This window comes from Momordica charantia (assembly GCF_013281855.1).
Source record: "Momordica charantia cultivar OHB3-1 chromosome 3 unlocalized genomic scaffold, Mcharantia_2.0 BLBB01000003.1, whole genome shotgun sequence".
Taxonomy (NCBI): Eukaryota; Viridiplantae; Streptophyta; class Magnoliopsida; order Cucurbitales; family Cucurbitaceae; genus Momordica; species Momordica charantia.
Window position 1 is genome coordinate 19152953 of NW_028275161.1, and position 21768 is coordinate 19174720.

Below are 21768 nucleotides of genomic sequence, written 5' to 3' on the forward strand. Positions count from 1 at the left end.
TATTTTCTCCCTTACATTTGTAAAATGGTCCTAACATGTTTTAACTGTCACTCGACTAAGATAATTTGAAGTTACTGACTTTGCAAAATATATTAATTTAAATAATATTTTTATGGTGATTGGACTTTATATCTCCTCCCATCTTCTCCTTTCCCAACCAACTTTATGGTCGAACTATTGTCTCCTAGCTACTACTTGCCCTCTATCTTTCTCTTTTTTCGCTCCAAATGCTCACTCAGATTCAACGAAGAATTAGTTCTTTGTTCAAATTCGACAAAGAATACTTTCCTCCTGGACACGCTCTCGTATCTTACAAGTCTGGTTTATTAAGGATCCCACATTGATAAAAGAAGGGACCTTACGTAAGTTTAATAGACATGGACTACTCCTCTTATTGTCAATTAGTTTTGAGATGCTAGGTTCCTTAGTAACAGAGGAAGAGAGGAACAACGGGCTAAATTTGCCAAAAGAGGGAAGGGAGATGGAAATTTACAATAAAAATATTTTATTAAATCCTTAATTGCCAAAGCATCTGAAGCACTATTTTAGAACCAATTTTTAGCGACTCTGGGGAACCATTCAAGAACTATTTATAATAATTTTACAAAACTCAAACACAAACTATAATCATTTTACAAATCTCAAACAAAAACATTCAAGAACTATTTATAATAATTTTACAAAACTCAAACACAAACTATAATCATTTTACAAATCTCAAACAAAAACATTCAAGAACTATTTATAATAATTTTACAAAACTCAAACACAAACTATAATCATTTTACAAATCTCAAACAAAAACATTTGGATGTGATTGAAAATGAACACATTTGGTCATTTGCAAAACTAAGCAAAAATTTAGTCATGTATTTTTAGTCCCTATTTCAAATCAGTAACCATTTAATTTCTACATTTTATTTAAAATTGATTGATAAGAATTTAGTTATTGTTGTAAAAAAAATACAAAAATTCAAGCAAAAATTTAGTCATGTATTTTTAGTCCCTATTTCAAATCAGTAACCATTTAATTTTTAAAATTGATTGATAAGAATTTAGTTATTGTTGTAAAAAAAATACAAAAATTGATTGTCTAGTTTTTATCGGTAATAATTTAGTCATTGTCATCAAAATCCATGTGTCTAATTTTGATCATATAACAAGAAATTAGTATTTTAATTTGTAAAAAAATGTCATCAAAAGAACTAAATTGTTAATTGAAAAGTGAGAGACTAATGGTTACAAATTTGTTAGCACAAATAACGAAACCAAAATTGTCTTGACCAAAAATGTCCCTTTTGACAGGTACTCTGGGACAAAAAGGCATATTTTGCCTCTGCATCGTCTCCAAACGGCAGAGTGTTTGTAATTTCCCAAACAAAACCGGCCGGGATCTCAACATTCACCGCACCGCTTTGCCGCTATTCAATTCCTTTCAGTACATCATAACCACGATCAGATTCATATGGCAACTAATTAATAATCACTCAAGGTCAAGGTAATAAATGACAAATTAATTTGGATTTAGGAATATCAAAATTTTTCAAGAGCGTGCCGCACTCTTTCCATGCTTATACAACCACAAGCATTCATTCCATGACACTAAACTACCTAAATAAAATGGAATCCTATCCTAGCTATTTGGCGTTGGCGTTGGTGTTGGTGTTAATTTTGGCATTTTTTAGTGGCAGCTGCGGCGTTGCGGCCCCACTGTCTAAGGCGAATCTGAGTGAGGGAAACAGAGGCCAGGAATTGAAGGCATTGCAAGGGTGTAAGCACTTCCAAAATGGCCTTCAACGTCCTGAGCCTGACGCAATCGGCGGCCTTCATGGTCCTCTCCAGCCCGGCCAGGAGCGTGCCAATGGCGGCTTCCACCAGGGCCTCCACCTGCACCCGCCCATCGCCGTTCCTCCGTAGCGTCTCCATTCTGGAGAGGCGGACCATGTGGTGGTCCGCCATCGCCATCTGCTGCCTCTCCATCTCCCTCTCCACCTTCTCCTCCTCGGACTTGATCCGCACCCGCAGCTTCTCGATCTTCTGGGCCTGCTCCTCGGACATGCCCGGCACCGGGAGCAGCCTGAACGCCATCGACGGCTTCCACCCGGTGACCCAGCTGTGGGCGGTCTCCAAGGGGGTCAGCCACGGCGGCGAGAAGAAGGCAAGCACGTCCTGGTGGGCGTGCGCCCATTTCACGGTGTAGTAGAGCTTGAAGTGAGAGGTGAGTTTGGAGACGGACCCCCGGAGATGGGGTTCTTCCTTGGGGACGGGGGCCCGGAGGAGCTCCTCCAGCTCCCCCACCCACGTCTCCAAGAAATCGCAGAACTTCTCTTCCACTTGGCTTCTCATTCTCATTCTCCTTCTCCTTGATTAAAAGCCCACCCCGGCCCAGGCCGGGGGTGCGAACTCTTGAGCGTATATATAAATATATGCGGGGCACACGTGGAAGGAAAGTAGGGCGCCACGGAGGTAGGTGGGGCCGGGGATGTACTTTTAGAATAATTGTTGGGTTAGTATAATATTAATCCGTCGAGGTTGATGTTAGATTTTGCGGTGAAAGGAGACAGTTTTATAGTCAAAGAGGTGTTGGTGAAGTTAGAATGTTAATTAGAAATGAAAATACTAAAGACCAAAATAGGGCGGGGAAATTGAAATTGAATAAATAATAAAAAAAAAAAAGAGAGAGTAGAAATTGAATTGAATAGGGGCAATGTGGAAGAGGGGGAGAGTGAAAGAGGCACAGGTAAGGGTGGAGCTGGAGCAGTCGTAGTGCAACGTGGAGGCATCTCCATCCTTGTGGTTTTCTACGTGGAGTTTCCTTGGCAATTGGCATTTCCATATTCATCTTTTTTTTACAGCCCCTTTCTCTTCGGGTCCCACTATTGTCTCCAAATTCAATTCATTAATACTGCGTAAAATGTACGTAGACATGTAGTAGCTCGAGGTCGATCCTACCTTCCTTTTATATATATATAATACTATATATTAGAAAAAAAAAGGGAAACAAGAAATTTGATCCTGGTATTAGGTAAATAAATATCTGATTTGAAAACCATGGGATGGGAAGGATGGTAGATTTATGATGGAAGAATTTTCCGTGGTGGCACTGACACCCAAATGTAGTGGCCGCTCACTTTAGTTGTCAGCATATGATTGGCAGCCATATTTTAAAACAAGATTTGTAATTTACCTAAAATATTTGAATTTTCTGCTGATTACAGTATGGCCTTGACGTTTATACTCTATATATTAAATATAATATCAGTTAACTAATATATATCTTATATGGATCACTGATATACTTGATATGAAATTATCAATGTATATCTACTGATTTATATTGTACAAAATAAATCATTTATAACTAGATGTAATACATCAATATATATTATATATCAGTTATAACTAATATATTTTGATGTACTTCATACTACAAATGACATATTTGAAGATGGTGACGATGTAAAAACATTTCAGACTTTTAGCCCAATTCAAGTTGAAGAAACTGATTCGATGCATTGGTTCCAAAAACATTCCATATGGTTACTACCAACCGCTTTTGGTTCCAAATTTTTGGGTTGCCTTTTCTAATAAATTATGGAGTAGTTGGTCTGGCTCTGAATCTACGTGCCTATGACTATGTTTATTAGGGGATTCATGCAACTGAAGGTCTGAAATTTGTGACTTTCTATACCAAAAATATTATCTTAAATAAAGGTATTCATGCTTGAATGACAACTCAAGATCAACCTAACGAAAACTTTATATTCCCTGAAGAGGTTCTACCGTGTACAAACACCTTTTAATGGAACTTTAGCTTTAGCTGGTTATGACAAAGAAACCACATGTTTCGCTTCATGGACTACGAATGCTCGAATTATCAATTTATCTAATAAATTAATTACTGAGGGCTCATGTAGTCCATGTCAACTGATATACCTACTATGAGGTACATAAAAGTATATTAGTTATAAATGATATAATTTAAACGAAGTATATCAGTCACTGATATACTTGATATACGTAAATGAAGTAAATCAAGATACGTTAAATTGATAATTTTACCATGATTTCGTTGTTTTTAGAATCCATGTTAAAAGCTGTTATGATCATATCTCTTTCATCAATTGATTCATGGTATTTGAAATATATGTTCCTAATGCGAGGAATTATTATCTTTTTCTGGACAAATCTCAGACAAGATTCTTTTAGGCAAAAACCCTTGCTATATTTGGATGAATAATGTTAAGGTAAGTGTATCAAGGACATCTTAATTCTAAATGATAGAAAATCTCAAAAGGGTCCTTTGTTGAACAGTTTTATCTTACTCGAGGAAAGAGTTGTTATAATGTTATCTAAATTTTCTAATTTTAAGTAAAAAAACGACATTTTCAACTCAAAAGTCCAAATGAAATTTTCTGGTTGAAGTAAACATAACATAAAGTATATCATTATTATAGTAGTATTTGCTGGAGAAATATGCATAAAAAACTTAAGGAAATACAAAATTAAAAATTCGAACCCAACGTAGCATTGTTTCCTTGAGACAATTTTGTTCCCATCATCTCCCAGGATAGGACGAATATACGATTCAACGAACTCACAGTATTTAAGTACTTGTACAGAGGAAAAGATAGAATTTTGAGGGATGATTTTTCTGTTTTTCAAAATTGAGAAGAACCACGTATTTATAGACTATTTATGGCCATTCAAATAGTCATATATTTTCATATAAAGTTACGTTTTTTGATAAAAGGACATCAACTTTACAAAATACTCACCAGTTCATGAAAAGTTGAGATTCTTCACCTTTAACAAAAATAATTTTATTCAAAAATTCTAACAGTATTGATATATCAATGATATATCAACATTGAAACCAAGTATATCAATGATATATAAAATAGATCTATGAATGATATTTCAGCATACATGTATATTAATAATTAAATAAGATATATCAAAGGCTCAATGTTATGTTAATGATATATTAACACACATATATCAATAATTAAATAAAGAAAAAAATATTTGTCATATTTGTAAATATTTGGGTTTATACAAAATTCCTGAAATCTTATTTTTAGTTTTTTAGTTTACCTTTCCAAATTTTTAGATATATAAGCATTCATATAAGGTATATGGTAAGTACATTAGTTATAACTGTTGGGTCTGAATGTTATTTGAGGGTAAATTGGACTTTTTCAATATTATGTAGGGGCTCAACCTACGAATTTTGCTATCTTTACAAAATTGAAACGTGGTTGCTAGTTTTGCAAGTGCCCTATTTTGAAGGGAAGATGGTAAGATTTAAGACGATATTATTTGATTAATCACTTATCACATAACTTTACAAATTCTAATACTCGAATTTCCCACTCTTTATTAATCCCCTGAGTTTAAGTTTTTGCTGGGTACGGTTTGTGGATTAAACTCAAAATAAAAACGTAAATAGGACCATAAGCAGTTGGAAGTGGCGAAAATAGAGAAGGAAGAGTATGAATGGTGAGGAGAAAATGCACTGCTACAAGAATGATGTACATAGCTGGAAAAGGGGAAACGAGCTAGAGAAGTTACTACAATACAACAAAAGGGTAGCAGCAAAAATTTTGGAGGTTTTGTCTAATAAAATCTAGTAAAAAAGGGGGGGACTTTTCACAAATTTATGTATTATTTCCACTCCATTTGAGATGCACTTGTACTTGTGTATTAGAATGTTACATCCCAAACTTTGATAAATAAAAGATTACACAACCGAGTATGTATGTTAAGAAGAAGAAGAAGAAAGAAAGAAAAAAAAAAGTAACAGCACAGCACCCCCACTTCACAAACTCCAAAACCACACCCTTATTGTCAATTTGCAGCACAGCATAAGCTAGAAAGAAATTGTGGAAAAGAATCTGAATCAAATGAATTTTGTGAGGGGTTACATGGAAAAAACAAAAAAAAAAAAAAAAAGAGAGAGAGAAAAAGAAAAGAAAAAACAAGAAAGGGGTTCCAAATGCCATGGTGTGTAGTGTTGTTGAGACTGAGAGCAAAGCAAATGAAACAGCAGGGGAGGACCCAGAGTTTGAAATAGGCTATTAGATATTAACACAGGGAGAAGCATACTATACTTTGCAACAATGGAGGCAAGATGTTCAAGTAGCCTCCACAGATAAGATCTCCAGTTCAGCCCACCATAGGGGAGACAGTCTCGGGACCGACTGGTCCGGTGACAGACCGATCACTTCCCTTAGTTTTGCAGTGACATCTTTCATGCTTGGTCTCATCCTTGGATCTGGTTTGATGCAATCTTGGATCACCTCGCAGATCACGTCCAGCTCGTTGTTTTTGAATGATTTCAGACTCTGATCGATCATGTAGCTAATACTCCACTTGTCGTTTAGAAATTCTGCAGCCTGCAATGCACATACATGTATAACAACTTCACAACATGTTCACTTCATTGTTTAACTCTATATTTGCTTCAGCTTTGGGGATTCTGAACATACCCAGTTCACAAGGGGCCCTTGATCTTCCGAGTATGGCAGCTTTCCTGAGATGATTTCCAGCAACAATACCCCGAAACTGTACACGTTCGATTCTGGATCCGCGAGGGGTGGCAACTCAGAATGCTCGGCATCGTGGTCACCTGCGTTTTTATATTTTGATACCCCATTTGATAAGAAAATGATCTCTGCAATCTGCAAAACCATGGGAGGAGATGCTATAAAAAAAACTTTTTCAAATAGTAATGAAAGCAACTAAATTGGGAGTTTATATTATTATAAGTGTATACCTTTGCAGCATAATCATCGGTTAAATAAATAGTTGATGATGTGAGATTAGTATGTGCCACTGGGGGATTTAGATCATGATGCATATACTGAAGGCAATATGCTGTTCCCATAATTATCCTCATCCTTGCACCCCAGTCAAGATGTTCAACTTCTTTAACTGACCAACAAAGAGCAACATTGATGTTAGCCTTATAGAGTAGAGCCTTCAAGATACTTGGATAAGACTTGCATGCCATAGTTGTCTTGTCAAAGAAAAATTACCGTGCAGGTGCTCGTAAAGGGTTCCATTCGGAGCGTACTCGAACACCATCATCCTAGTGAAGGGTTCTTCCTCCTCACAATAACCAAGAAGATTAACAAAATTCTTGTGGTTGATCCGCGATAATGTATCAATCTGCATGCAGTTTAATATGTTTTAGGAGTGATGGATTAAGGAGAGAAATATCATGCACAATTCGAAGAATGAAATGATGTTAATTTTCAAGTGGAATCTATCTTTGAGTTCCATCAGAGGGAATTGGATGGTGAAGGAAAAAAGAAAATAGAAACCTTTTTCCGATAGGTTTGCTCCGAACTCTTTGACCAATCTTTAGAGGAAGTAACTGAGACTGATGCAACAGCAATTTCTACTCCACTTGATAGTGTTCCTTTGTAGATAGTGCTGCAATCAAATGTGTCAATGATATTGCTGAAATCCTCACAGGCTACTTCCAATTCTGGTCGATTTAATTTGGGTGCCCCTGGTAAGAAAAATAAACACAGTTCAGTCCCGAATCATCAAAAAGATACACGATACTCTGAATCCTGCACTAAAAATACATCAAACTAGGACTAGTTATCCTTTTTCTTTCAGATAGTTTTCTGGTTTATGAACCGACGGATCATACTCATTAACACTTGTTGTTAATCACTCAATTAATATACCTGTTATGAATGCTTTCTGCAACTGCCCACTCAATCCAGTCTTCCAAGGACCAATGGTGGTCACTCCTCGGCTCCGGCACATGCAGAGAATTATTGCAGCCAAAATGAGTAATAAGGATACACCTCCAATTATGATTGCATACTTCCAGAAATTTCCAGAAGAATTGTCTTGTGGTTGATGAATTGGCAGCACATCCGACTGGGATGAAGTATTTTGTGGTTGAGGGGGAGGGAAAGAAGAGACTGGTGCAGGAGGAGGAGTTTCCTGTTTTGGTTTTGGTACAGCTGGGAAAGTACCACTACTTCTCGCACTTGTAACGGAATTGACCGAATCTGAGTTGGGCAACGTACTGCTAACAGGTGCAGCTGCGAGGTTGCTCGATTCATCAAGAAGCTTACGTCGCCGAGCATCAACAAGTTTCTGTACACTGTCCTCCACATCATGTGGAACAGAACCTGATTCAACACAATACAATATAATTTCATATCTTCGAGGTGTCATTTCCAATATTCGAAGTTTTCAAAAGTTCTGTACTCACTAGGTAGATTATCATTGTTGTTTTCTTTATGGTCACGTAGAGAGTCCTTTCCAAGCTTGAGCCTTGAAAGAGAATCAAGCAATTTCAACAATCAATCAAGAAACACCTCCATTATAAGAATACATGGAAGGTCAAAGAAGAATTATATTCAATTACATACGGAGAATTTGGCAAGGAACTGGGGTATCGGACGAAAGCATTGTTTTCACTTGCAGATGAGTCTGAACTTTTCATATAACTGGGATTTCTCTGCCAGATGCTACCCCATTAAAGGAGCAGATAAAATGTTAACACGTCGAAGACTTTCGAGTAATGAGTTGAATGTTACTGAAAACTTTCAAGCATTGATCTTCATATTGACATTAAGTACATTTGACTAATATCTTTGGGCATGTTAAATAAGGTGGTACGAAGGAAGAGATAAAGTTCATACCAGTGTCCAAGCTTTCTATATACACAGCCAACTTCAGCATCCCATAAAAATACAAGGTTATCATCAAACTGTAATTCATAGAGAAAGCTGAGATTCTGAAGCTCTGACGGAACACTGCCTTCAAATTCGTTGTCACAGAGCAACCTGAGATTGTGAACAGAGAACAAAATAAGTCCATGATGTAGAGCAACTTGAGAATTCAATAGATCTTTAGGTTGGCAATTTTGTCAAGTTTCTACTGATAAAGTGTCTGAGCAAACACTCGATATAAAAATGGTTTGTTAAAGATAAACTTACAAGCATTTTAGATTGGTGATCCTGCCTATTTCTGCAGGAATTGTTCCACTGAAGTTATTATCCCTCAAATCCAACAGCTCCAAGTGCGTTAGTCCTTCAATCTCACGAGGAATGGTGCCAAAGAAACAATTCTTATAGAGAATACTGTCAATGCATAAAGTAGAATAGAAGTAAAAAACCAAAAGACTTTAAATAGGAATTAAAAAAAGTGCATATGCTAAGTACTACAAATATCAAAATCCTGAATTGTAAGTTCAATATTAAGGAGCTAGGTTCATAAAAAGAATCACTTGATAGTATCACAAAAGCTTACAGCGATCGTAAATGACTGAGTCTCCCAAGTTCTGGCGTCAGTGTCCCTTTCAACATAAGGCCACTCAGATCCCTGCAAGAAGTAGAGAAGAAACATCAGATTATCATATTATAACGAAGACCAAACTAGTGGCATAATCTAGTTAACCAGATTTAAACTCAAGAACGAGGAAGCATTGTCTAAGGCCTACAAGATTTTTATTACAGCACTATTCAACTTCAGCTCAACTTCAGCACCATGAATAATATCAGAGTGTTTGTGTATTTTAAAGAGAGTATAATGAGGTTATTCGAAATGGAGTGCATACAGCCTGTGGACTTCACCGCCGACACAATGAACACCAGACCATCGGCAGGGATCGTTCTCCTCCAGATTCCAATCAATCAAAGCACCACGAGGATCAGAAGTTACTTGAGCCCGGAATGCCAACAGTGCCAACCCTACGCTTCCCACAACAAAATCCACAAGGCATAAATATGATGAATTCAATCCATTTGATGGGGAAAAAGGAAAGAAACGATAATTAAAAAGAAGATTTACCTTCATCATTGAGAGAGAAACAAAGTTTAATACCGAAAACGACAACGAAAGCTATGAAACTTGAGAACCGAAATCTTATTGGAATCCATCCATCCCCCATTGCTTGGTGATCACAATGCAGCAGAGGTCAATAGCCGCAGAGCTATGCAACAGACTCTACACAAAATCGCCAGGTTTTTCTATACAAACTACCCCGTTGAATACACTCGAAACCGGAGACAGAAAAGATCAATTGGATTGGCTATACTAAGAAAAAACCTATGTTACAATCGCATTTGAGTTCACTGGGGCTGCCGCGACCAGCAACCGTATAAGGGTCCCTCATCTTTGATTCTAAATTGGTTTCAAAACCCCCTTTCCGGCAAGAACCTCATTATCCAGCTCAACAAGCCTATCACAGAATCCCTGTATAACAATCCAATCAAAGCTGAAACATCAGAGATTTCACAAAACACAAAATGAGCAGAATAATAAAATGGATCATAGAAAAAATTTCATAATGAGGGAATACCCTCATCATCAAGCAAGCAATCAAAAGGGGGTAAGAGAAAGCAAAGCAAATGAGAGAAAGAGCAAATACCGTGAAGAATGGGGGAGAAAATGTGCTGAAGAATCTGTCCTTTTCAGGGATGCTGTTTGTTTGTGATGTAAAAGAAAAAAATTACAGAGGGTCCTCAAAAATCAAAATTATAAACGTAAATTACACCCAACAAAAACAATGTGCTGTGAAATTCTGTTTGTTAAGGAATAAGAAACGAAGGTGGGTGGGGTAAGGGCAAAAATTGGGAGACGAAAGGCAGCAAAGAAAAAAGAAAGGACATAAAAAATATGAAGAAACTTTTTCTATTACTGCCCCTTCAGGATGATCTCAGAGCACTTTCTCTTCGACCATCTTCTGGGTCTCTACCAGGTCTCTGTCTTTGTCTCTCTCTCTCTCCTATCCCTCTCTCTATTTTTCCTTTTCTCCCTTTTCTCTCTCCTTACCAGCTTCTTGTTTTCCCTCTCTTTCTCCCACCTTTCTCTCTCCAAGCCGGGATTTTTTTTCGTAAAAAAAAAAAATCGTCAAAATTTCCCAATTATTATATATAATTATTGGGTTTATTAAAAATTTTTGGGATGGGCGTGGTTAAACCGTTGAAAGTTGGAAAAACAAAACACTATCCGTTTCTAACTGTCATTGTGGCGGCAGAGAGAGAGTGAGTGGCGTATAGGGCTTCCACTTCCGTCGTAAAAGGACGCGCTTTCCCCTTCTTATTTTAATTCCTCGCCGTTGACCAAGCCTCCCTTCATTTCTCTCCTCCCCTCCTTTTCGTGCCAGCCTCTCTCTCTCTACCCATTTTCCATTGCACAGCAAACTTACTATATTCCCTCGATAGATTATCTAGGAGCTTCCTCTAACCACTGCGATTTCGCCACCTATGCAACCTCCCATTTCCATTGATTTCCATTTTCAAGCAAACAAAACAACACCCATATGCCACAGCTCTGAAATGTGACGCCTTTTTTTTTTTTTTGTATTTGATTGATTTCATCGTTGTGGAATTGGGTTCTTCTGATTTTGTGATCTGGGTTTCTTTAAAGAACATGGACTTGGACTACTAATCAAAAATTTGGTCTTGGTGGTTAATTTTTTGCTTCTGGCAATTAATGGCTTGCTATGCGTCTCTGTCACAGTTTGGAAAAAAATCTTGATTTGCTCGAAGAAATTTAGAACTTTCAAGATAAGGAAAAGACGGTTTGTCCATTTGACAAATTCAAATAAAGTGACACCTTGATCTATCAAAACTAAGTGCTGATCGAGAAAAAAATACATCAAAGTTTCTACTCAAATTTCTTTCCTACTTCTTTCAGATTGAATTGAACTCTTCTTTTCTCTATGTTCTTTACAGTTCCATACTTCTCTTTTAAGAAATTTTTTTCGTATGCTGATTGAACTAGAAAACAGAGCTCAATTCTTTTGTTTTGGGTTTCATTTTCCTACACTTCTTCAGGTTCTTGCTTACGTAAATATAATATGTGTTTTTCAAATAGCCATATTTTGAGTCCTGTAGAAAGATTAAAAAAAAAAAAAAAGAAAAAAAAAGAAGATATGCCTTCCTCTGATGTCTCCATCAAAAAGCGTCTCTTCAATTTAGAATTCTTTTTAGAGCTTTCGAACCAACTCTTCTTAATATTTTATATCTGGAACTTTCAGCGGTCATCAATTCAAATAGCCATTGATTTTCTTGCTTGAGTCACGAGTTGAAAAACTCCAATTTTATATTCCTGGGTGGAAGTGGAAGTTCAAGTTCATAAAATCATAGACATTGATATTAATATTTAATAGCTTCAACGGTAAATGAAGATAATTGTTGAAAAGTGAAAAGGAAAATGCCTGACAGATTGAAAAAATGCACCAAGTAAAAGAAAACAGGGCTCGGACCACAATTTATGAACAAACTTCTATTATCATAAATTATCTTAATACACCTGTCACTTCAAATATACAAGCCAATGCAATTACCTCACAGCTATATTCATTCCTACGCTGCATTATACAGAATTCATTCTATGAATATGAATCTTTCCTCGGGTACATGCCTTCACATAAATATCAGAAGACATAAACGGAAAAGGGCAGCTCAAATCCTCCTCACTTATTCAAAATTTTTAGAGGAAAGGAAGGGGATATGAATCCAGAAATAAAGTACAGGTTTGCTGATGTATAAACTTTCACACAAAGCCAATCAATCCACCCGAGCGTTACAGAGAACTACTTGAAACTCTCTGTTGTCGAGTGCTGAGAAACACGAGGAATTAATTCCTGAAAACACCGAAAATAAAAAAAGAGGATTAATCTCTTGCTCTCAAGCCAGCAAAGTTGTTCCATATTATGTTCGAGAGTAAATGACATTACCTCGGAATAACGAACATGATCGTGACGCAATTTCGAAGATTTTACAATGGTTTCCCACTTGGTGCTGCTGGCTGATGTTCTAGGACTCTGCTGCTGCTGCTTGTGATATAACTTGTTTCCAAGATTTGATCCTGCAAGCAACTTTCTGGAGGAAACTGAAGGCAGGGTACGCCAAAGCCAAGACTCAGAAGGAGACTTCGGTAGAGGTGGAGGTTGAGAAGATATCACAGAAGTTACTTTGGCGCTTGCTGGATCTTCTACTTTTGCTATCTGATAATTGGCCTTGGAGTATTCATCTTCATCAGCAGTGCACACATTAGAGTATCCAGAAATCTCTTCTTTGTCAAGTCCATGGTCCATTTTGGAGCCATCAGTGATAGCATATTTGCTTTTAGATTCTGCAGCTTCACGCTCCAGCCTCCCCTCTTCAACCAAAGTTAAGCATTTAACTTCTAGGAAAGAAGGTTCCGCAGTGGTAGTTTCTTCCAACTCCCTGGTTCCACATCCTGTCTCATTCTTCCCGCTAGCACGATCGACGTTCTTCTCGGCATCCAAAAGGTTTGAATTTAGTGGACGAGTTATTTCAGCAACACTTCCAGTGTCTATATAGAGTGTCTTCTCAATCATGGCACTTGGCATATCAACCCCTTGTTTAGTTGCTCGAATGGATGGTGTATCATGAAAGTCAGTATCACCTTTGGATTTGGAGATAATCTCAACTTCTTTAGGAACTATAACTGACTGCCTTCTACAAGGAGACTGTGGTGCTTCATTCCTAAAGGGAGAAGCAGCCCTTGAATGCCTGAAGGGAGAAGACCTGCCTCTCATTTGCAGGTCGGTGGAGGTAGAAAAGGCTTTTGATTCGCCAATCCACTTATCTTTTACCTCCTGTAGCCTAGGTGATCCAACAGCAGCTTCTGGTTTTTGCTTGTAAGCAGCATCCCAAGCATGCTGTAAGATGTAAAATTTATCAGCAATTATACTTTTATAGCAGGTGAATGGGAAGAACAAAAATAGTTAAACAGTAACCTTGTTGATCTTCTGGCTGTGTGAATGGTGCATTGTTCTGCTTGATCCCCCAACTTTATTAGTGACATATGTGGGCGACTCGGTCCTGATTCTCATCCCGGGCACAGGATTAAGAAGGCCCAAAGAGTTTTTGAAGCATATATTGGGTATAAGACCACAACCTCTAGCCGATATATTACCTGAATTGTCATATTCATCATCCCCAGAGTCACTTTCGTCATCTACTTCATCTTTGCCATACTGTAGTAACATGGTAGACTCGAGTCGTTTAAATGGAGACATCCTCCTATTCTCGGACGTCACCTTCTTTGCTTGTCTAGGTTGCTCAACCGCTACAAGTTGCTTCTTTAAGGAATACTTAGCAGGCTCCAAAACCATTGCCTTGGCTGCAGGTAAGAAGCGGCTCATCATGAAATCCCGAGTCTGAGGATCTGTACGAAAGGTTCCCGATGGTTTCACCATCGGACCATTGTATCCACTTAGACCACTTACACTACAGTTGTTAACCGATAATGCAGCAGAGGGGCACAATGTGTCAAGTGCATCAGAGTAATCATCATCATCATCATCATCTTCAGATGCCAAATTCCTCGTATCGATTGGTACAGCTTTCGTCGACTCTAATCTAACAACAATGGCATTTGAAGAATTTGCGTCACACCCATTTCCACGACAAGCCTCCGTTTCCAAACCATGTTTTTTAACATCCAAATCCCTCCCAAAGGAGAGTCTTGGAGTAGAACAAGTCCTCTCAGGGGGCTGAGACAGCTGAATCTCAGGTGAGGCTGAGCCACTATCATTCTTAGCTCTTCCCGGAATCTGCTCCCAGTGGAAGGGAACTGCAACTGGTTCCGTCACTTGATCCAAATTGAACTGTTGTCTAGTAACTGGAAAGGTACCCCGTCTATTAAGTTGGGGATTTTCAGATTTCTTTTCATTCACTTTAGCAAAAGAACTTGATGCCATGGACGATCGCCTCACGGACATGAGCGGTGCATTAAAATTGAGTTTTCTTTCCTCCATCGCGTGCCAGAACCAGCAAGAACTTTGGGAAGAAAATTTAACCACCGAAGTACGGCTGCAATAAAGATCACCGTAAAAACCAGGAACACCGCCAATTTTGGACTGGCAAATAAAGCAAATGTGATAAACCCTTTCACTAATCTACGTTCTGAGCTGGTACTAACTCTTCTTCAATCAGACACGACACAAATCAGTGATATTATGAGCAAGAAAATTCTTTAAAAAAACGTGAGGGAGAAGAGAATTCAGAAACTCTGATTGTTAGATTTCATAGAGATGAAGAATCCACACCCACCAACTTCCCCCAAATTCCGATAATCAGAAGATGAAGAGGGACAATAAAAGATTTTTGGCACTATCTAGAAAAGCAAGGACATAAATCAAACACCTAATCCCCAAATATCAGCGAAACCCCAGATGACAATTTGGACTAACATTGTCCAAATGCAAAAACAAACGCAAAAGAGATACAAATTGAATCGATTCACAAACCTTTTTACAACCCCAGATGAAACAAAAAACGAAGACAGATGCACAGAGCAGCAGCGCATTTAACAGAGAACAAAGAACCAAACAAAATAGAAAGAGCAGCAGAGACAAGATGGGTTTTACCAGTAACTTGGAGAGAAGGCGAGAGAGAGAAAGAGATGAAAGGCGCTATTAGGAAGAGTCCATAAATGATGGCGTGTAGTTAGGGGAAATGAGTGATGACAAAGTAAAAACGAAACCAAATCAGTGACCCTTTTTTGTGCGCCAAATTCTGCGAGTTTTAAGAGGACTGTATCGTCTTCTTCTTCTTCTTCTTCTTCGTCTTCTTCTCCTGCTTTACGCCGGCAGTGGATTCAATTTTTCACGCGCTCTCTGTTTTCGACTTTTCTTTGATCAAAGCCTCTGTGGTCACGGGAAATACAGTTGAGAAACTAAAGACTGAAGAAAAAAAAAGAAAAAAAAAAGTGTATAATTTGATAGTGCACTTTCTTGGCCTTGCCCATATAGTCCACCTAGCTTTTGTACAATCACTGACACTGTCGACCAAATTATTCCTTTAGGCCGTTGATATGATGGTTTATTCATTCAAAATAAATAAAATTATATTAAATAATTTAATGTACTCTTATTTCAAAATTGAAAGTTTAAATGTTGGTTAAATATTCCTTTTCATCAATATTCGCATATTCATTATATGTATTCGCAGGATTAATTTAGAAAATCTGCAGGAATATGCAAGAAGAAATCATTTTTTTGGTGGAAACATTCCTTTAATGAATTCTCGAGAGACTTATATAGTAAATAGAATATATAGCTTGTGATCAGTTAAATATTGTAAAGCTCCGATATCTATTAACGGGCAGGATTAGATCATAATAGAATTTCGGTCTATACCAACGCCGTATGGTTTATACTTGATTTTTTTAGTTCAATCATTGTATTATGGAAATCGAATCATCTTTGAGATGAGAATATATGTCTTTAATTGTGATTGGTTTGACATACTTGATTTCAATTTAGTATATATTTCGAATTCACGATCTTTGAATCGGAAACAAATGATTTAACCAGTTAAGTTATGTTCAAGTTGCGTCTGTATAATTTTGTTGAGTCTCCCGAAATATTTTTAACATTAACAAAAGTAATATATGATGAGTTAATGTGGGAAACAGAGTTGTACGTAATGTAAATAAGAATAAAAAAATTGATATTTGGTAAATGTAAGGAATTTTGAAAGATTTAACCAAATAATTTAGTTCAACGATACCTGGAACTAAGATTAGAGCTCCCCTAAAGAAAGTCCATTTTAATCTTAAATTCTAAATAGTTTTGTTTTTTATTTCACTCAAAAAAGAGTATCATACCAACTGAGAGGGACCCAAGTGGCCCTTCTCTTTCGTTTTAATAAATTCAATTTCCATTTCAAAACATTATCTTGAATTTCTTCAGGTCATAACCAATGAAATGCATTGTTCGCATTCCAACCTATAACACGTCATAATTAAACACCTCCCTAACATATAATATAAAACATACCATATATTCAATTTATTTTGGATCTTTTTCTAGACAATATTTTCTATCATCAACGATTTAAAGAGATGGAAAGACGAAAACCATATTATAAACATGGCTTTTGGACATTAGTGTGTGTATACGTGGCTAGAATTATACAAATTAATTGGTCAAATAAAAACATGTTACATGTAATGTGAGAAATTGGGCTTTAATAAAATTATTATAATATATTGTTTTGATAAGTTGGATTAGTTTAGTGGAAAAGTTCTATAAAGGTTGTCTCATCTTCTTCCTCTGATTGCGGAAATCTCGTTGCGCCAATCACATGCAGCCCACAACTCACTACATTAACCCAAACATTCCATCCCTTTCTAAATAATTGCCAATATAAGATTTTGTTACACATTTTTAATGTTAAAATATACATTCAAAATCACATTTTGTTACTTCAACTCTCAAAATTTTAGTTATTATATCTTTCAAAATATATATTGATTCTAGAGTTTTAGGTTCTTACTCGGGTTAATGACATATATAACAACCTGACTCAAAATAATGGTACATCTAGTACCAGCTAAAAATAAAATGCAAATATAATGTAACACAATTTCTCAAATGAATAAAAATGTACGTATAGTTGAAAAAACTTGTAATATATATCTCAACGTTGTGCATCTATTAGTGATCACGTCTATTAGTGTCAGTATAATTATAAAAATAGTATATCATTGATTATGTAATTTTCATTTTCAATGTGTTCTTTTTACATACTTATTTAATATGTAGCCTATCATAATATACCATATTCAATAGAACTAAAATGGTATATCAATGATGATGTAACTTTAATTTTTTATCAATATTCTTTTTTAATGTTAATTTACTATTAGGTTTATCACCAGTATACTTGGTTTTTTATTAGTGTTCAATTGGCATGCTTATTTCATATTTGGTAGGTATATCACTTAATACCATATCAACAGAATTTAAAATAGTTGTTTTCTGTTAGTTATCTGTTTGCATATTGATTTACTATTTGATCTATAATTGGTATATTATAACAATCAAAATATTTGAAAATGATATATCACTGATTATAAAAAGCTATTATTTGATAGTAAATTATTTTTCTATTCGACAGGTTTACAAATATAACAATCAATTTTGACCCATTAAAATTTCTCTTATTATTATATTTTGGTCCACGGACATCCAAATAATCTATTATGATCTTAACTTAAAAAAAAAAAGAACAAATTTGATCATTCATTGTGATCTTGCTTTTAACAAATAGATTATGGTTGGACTTAGATATGTATTTTAGCCACCATATGGTTGGTTGAGAGGGTCGGCAGATATTATATGACGAAGTAATATAAATACCAAAAGTAGTTTTTTTTTTTTTAAAGTCTATATACGAGAAAATATATTTTAAAATTTTAGAAACCAAAATAATTATTTATCTAAAGTATAGGACTAAACTATATATGTTTAAAAGATCAAAAACTAAAATTAAATACATTTGAAATTTTAGCGACAAAAATGAGATTTAAACCTAAAATATAATTTTATTCCAAACTTTTAAAAATTTATTTCTCCCTCCTCCAATTTTTTTTTAGAAAATTATAGATTAAACCACCATACTTAAAAAAAAAAAAAATCTTGAATAATCAAAATTTAACGCCCCTTGATTTTTATTCTCTTGTTTGAAGGTATAGGGATTATATTCCCTTGTTTCATTTGTCCAAATTTTGAAGGCATAAACAATTTTTTTGTTAAAGGGATTTGAATTCTTTTAGTGAGGACCAAGGAAGGAATTTTGTCTTTCCCCCACCATAATATATGAACAATAAATTAATAATGCACTTGAATAAAAAATGTTGGTGAATTAATATTTGTAACATTTTTTATCTACTATATTACTTTTAGTCTTTTTAAAAAAAAAAGGAAAGAAAAAGCTAGTGACATTATAGATGATTTAATGCAGTAATTTTGTTCAAATATTAATTAATGATTTCACCAATAACTAAATCAAATATGATTAAACTTTTCTTAGTTAATATATTATAAAGTACATTCTACATTCTTACTTATTACATCACCTCACATTTTTATGATTATTTTCATTGAAATTGCGATAACTACAAAACCACTATTTGATTACAATAGTATTAACTCAAAATTGTTAAGTGAAGGGTAGATGGATTATTAAAAATGTAAAGAAATATATATGTGTATCGAAGGGGAAAGATTCTTAGTTCATTGGTTCCCTTAAAGTTTGGAAGGTAAAATTGGTTCCTCATAAAATAATAATAATAAATTAATTAATTCTTCCTATGAATAGGGAGGTGTGAGAACTATCTTTCTATAATATAATATTATTATAAATTTGTTTTTCCTTAAAAAAAATTATTTTATTTTATGATTTTATTATTCAATAGACCAAATATATTATTTTGTGAACTCAAATTTTTTAATACTTGCAGTTTTGTCATCTTGAGCATACGAAGGTGTTTCTCCTTTTTTCAATAGAATTAATGAAATAATGTGAATAAATAAGCTTTTACAAATCTAGTTATTTTGATAGTTTTTCAATTTTCTAAGTGATGGGGTAATTTCATTCTCTCATTAAATTAAAGCGTCTAATTGATCCTTGAACTTTAAATAAATGTTTAATAATCTATAAATTCGCAATTTTATATCTAATAAATTTATGAATTTTACAAGTGTCTAACAAGTTCCTAAAATGTCAACTTGAATATAGCTAAACGGGTTAAGACATCTATTTCCGACCAAAAGGTCGAGTTCAAATATCCACCCTACATGTTCTACTCAAAATATTTCCTCGAACATATATGACTAAAACGCAGTAATTTAGGTATCTCGCTATGTTTAGAGGTTGGAGGTCCAATCTTCAATCCTAAATTAAAAGTTTCATAATGAATATTTTAAAAGTACATAGATTAAAATAAAAAAAATTAAAAATAGATCGAAGTTTTTCAGATTGAAAATATAAGACTAATAGAAGAACCAAAATATCAGTATTTAAGCAATCAAATTAAACATATGTTGAGAGAACGTGACATATAATAATAAAACAAAAGAGGCGACTGCACGCAATTGCAGCCTTTTCTTGATACGGTGGAGACACTCTTTTTCCCTATCACTCCCACTTTTTTCCATAGATTCAACCCCACATTTCCCACCACACACACCCAAATCTAGACCCCACTCTCAAATTTCCCCCTTTTTTCAAAGTTTCCATTTTGAATATATATGACATTTAATTTAATTCTAGAATAACCCATCTCAACTCTTGGATCTGGCCCAATACATGACATTTAAATATAGAATTAAAATCGGGCCTCTATTCGAAACTGACTTCGGCCCATTTTACAGCCCCGGAAAAGAAACATTACAAAAGCAACCGACCTAATAAAGCAAAGTACAAAAAAAAAAAAAAAAAAAACGACAACAACAACAACAAAGTCGCATTTCAGAGATACGTCTCTACCGTTCGCGCCAGCCACTTGAGATTACACTGGACAATGGTATCGGCGAACAGAACGGTATCTTCTTTGGTGCTGCCGGCGGGAACATCCACGACGTACGACTCCACCACCACCGTCTTCCCTCCTCCTCCCTCCTCCGCCTCATGCAGCGTGGTGGTGGACCGGTAATTGGCCAGCTGGTGATCGCCGCCGATGATGCTGAACACCATCACGTGCGTGTCGTCGTCGAGCCGCTCGAGCCGCTCCACGCTGGTCTTGGCCGGCATCCCCGACACCAGCACCAGCTCCCGCACGCTACCCACCCCGCCGTCGCCCTCACGGATGCTGCAGCTCTTCACGAACTGCTTGTACGCCTGTGGGTAGTCGAAGCGGCGTACCACGGCCCACACTACGCCCACAGGCGCGTCAACCACCTGAACCACCCTCGAACCACATTGGCTCGCCGAAAGCCTCGGCGCGTGGTACAGCCTCATCATCGATTCCGTCCTACTGCTAACCACCTTGGCCCCATTTTCGCTGCCGTTGCAATGCATAATTTCCTTCTTTTTTTTTCTCTTTTCTTTTTAAATTACCCTCAATTTAAAAGAAAAAAAACAAAAAATTTATATCGAAAAAGGACAGGGACGGGTACGGTTATGGGCCAAATTTTAGGATATATAGTTTCGGTTTTGGTCGGTTAATAATTAATTATAAAATAAATATATTGTTGAAATTGAAATCTGGTTGCGAAGGCGGCGTGGCGTTGTATAACTTAGAAGCCAAGCACAGAATAGAATACCACACTCGTCACGTCAAACCGCCATCTGAACTTCATATGATTTTGGACATATCTGAAATTTAAATAGTATATAATTTAATTTGGTACTCTGTTGAACACAAATTACGACTTAAGCTTACATTATTTTTACTTTGTTGTAATATTTTACAATGTAAAAACGAGCTGGATACGTGGTTACATGGATGCGCAATAATAATTAATATAAGTCATGTAGTTGTAGATGAGCATAGCATAGAAGTTTTTGAACAATTTGATTGATTGTGATAAATATAAAAGTATAGTATAATATTATTTGTTTTATGGAATATAATGAGGAGAGCGTAGGAACACGTGGCAGGTGGAGTTGAGATTTGAGATACGTGTGAAAATGAAGAAACAACAGAAAGAAATGGAGCTGGACGGTGCGGTAATGCTGGCAAGCAGTCAATTTGGGCCTGGTGCCCAGCATGTGTATCTGGACATTTTTTAGGGATTAGTACATTGATGGACATCCTAATTACATAAAAGGATGGAAGGTATAGAATTTACACATTTGTCATGTATATTTAAGAGGGTACCCATCATATAAATTACTTAAATAGTTCTTGTATTTACAAATTCATTTTAATATGCAAAATTGATTAATTGGAAGGTTATAATTTAGATCCCATAATTTTAGGTTAATGATACTTTCCAAAACAAATTAAAACACCAAAACA

At 35.9% G+C, this 21768-nt stretch overlaps 4 protein-coding genes across 6 annotated transcripts; all 4 read right to left on the reverse strand.

Annotated features, from left to right (window-relative positions):
- Positions 1 to 1493: 1493 nt before the first annotated feature.
- On the reverse strand, positions 1494 to 2533 carry LOC148212519 (protein DOG1-like 4). Its single transcript, XM_088121930.1, has one exon. The coding sequence runs from the start codon at positions 2350 to 2352 to the stop codon at positions 1666 to 1668; it is 687 nt and encodes a 228-aa protein (XP_087978056.1). The 5' UTR covers positions 2353 to 2533; the 3' UTR covers positions 1494 to 1665.
- Positions 2534 to 5649: 3116 nt separating this feature from the next.
- Positions 5650 to 11341, reverse strand: LOC111010923 (protein MALE DISCOVERER 2). Of its 2 annotated transcripts, none has more exons than XM_088121604.1 (14): positions 10406 to 11341; positions 9826 to 10230; positions 9593 to 9725; positions 9286 to 9357; positions 8973 to 9116; positions 8676 to 8819; positions 8403 to 8501; positions 8243 to 8304; positions 7704 to 8159; positions 7329 to 7519; positions 7041 to 7173; positions 6779 to 6936; positions 6492 to 6683; positions 5650 to 6398 (listed from the first exon to the last, which is right to left on the reverse strand). In XM_088121604.1, the coding sequence occupies exons 2-14, from the start codon at positions 9923 to 9925 to the stop codon at positions 6138 to 6140; spliced, it is 2145 nt and encodes a 714-aa protein (XP_087977730.1). In that variant the 5' UTR covers positions 9926 to 10230; positions 10406 to 11341; the 3' UTR covers positions 5650 to 6137. The 2 variants fall into 2 exon arrangements, with proteins under 2 accessions (XP_087977730.1, XP_087977731.1); XM_088121605.1 differs by having other exon boundaries at positions 10337 to 10406.
- Positions 11342 to 12252: 911 nt separating this feature from the next.
- LOC111010950 (uncharacterized) lies at positions 12253 to 15734 on the reverse strand. Of its 2 annotated transcripts, none has more exons than XM_022284543.2 (4): positions 15386 to 15734; positions 13751 to 14828; positions 12722 to 13672; positions 12253 to 12628 (listed from the first exon to the last, which is right to left on the reverse strand). In XM_022284543.2, the coding sequence occupies exons 2-4, from the start codon at positions 14771 to 14773 to the stop codon at positions 12578 to 12580; spliced, it is 2025 nt and encodes a 674-aa protein (XP_022140235.1). In that variant the 5' UTR covers positions 14774 to 14828; positions 15386 to 15734; the 3' UTR covers positions 12253 to 12577. The 2 variants fall into 2 exon arrangements, with proteins under 2 accessions (XP_022140235.1, XP_022140234.1); XM_022284542.2 differs by having other exon boundaries at positions 15266 to 15734.
- A 4194-nt stretch (positions 15735 to 19928) lies between these two features.
- Positions 19929 to 21050, reverse strand: LOC148212520 (abscisic acid receptor PYL12-like). Its single transcript, XM_088121838.1, has one exon. It carries the CDS (start codon positions 20823 to 20825, stop codon positions 20277 to 20279), a length of 549 nt encoding a protein of 182 aa, XP_087977964.1. The 5' UTR covers positions 20826 to 21050; the 3' UTR covers positions 19929 to 20276.
- Between the last annotated feature and the right edge of the window lie 718 nt (positions 21051 to 21768).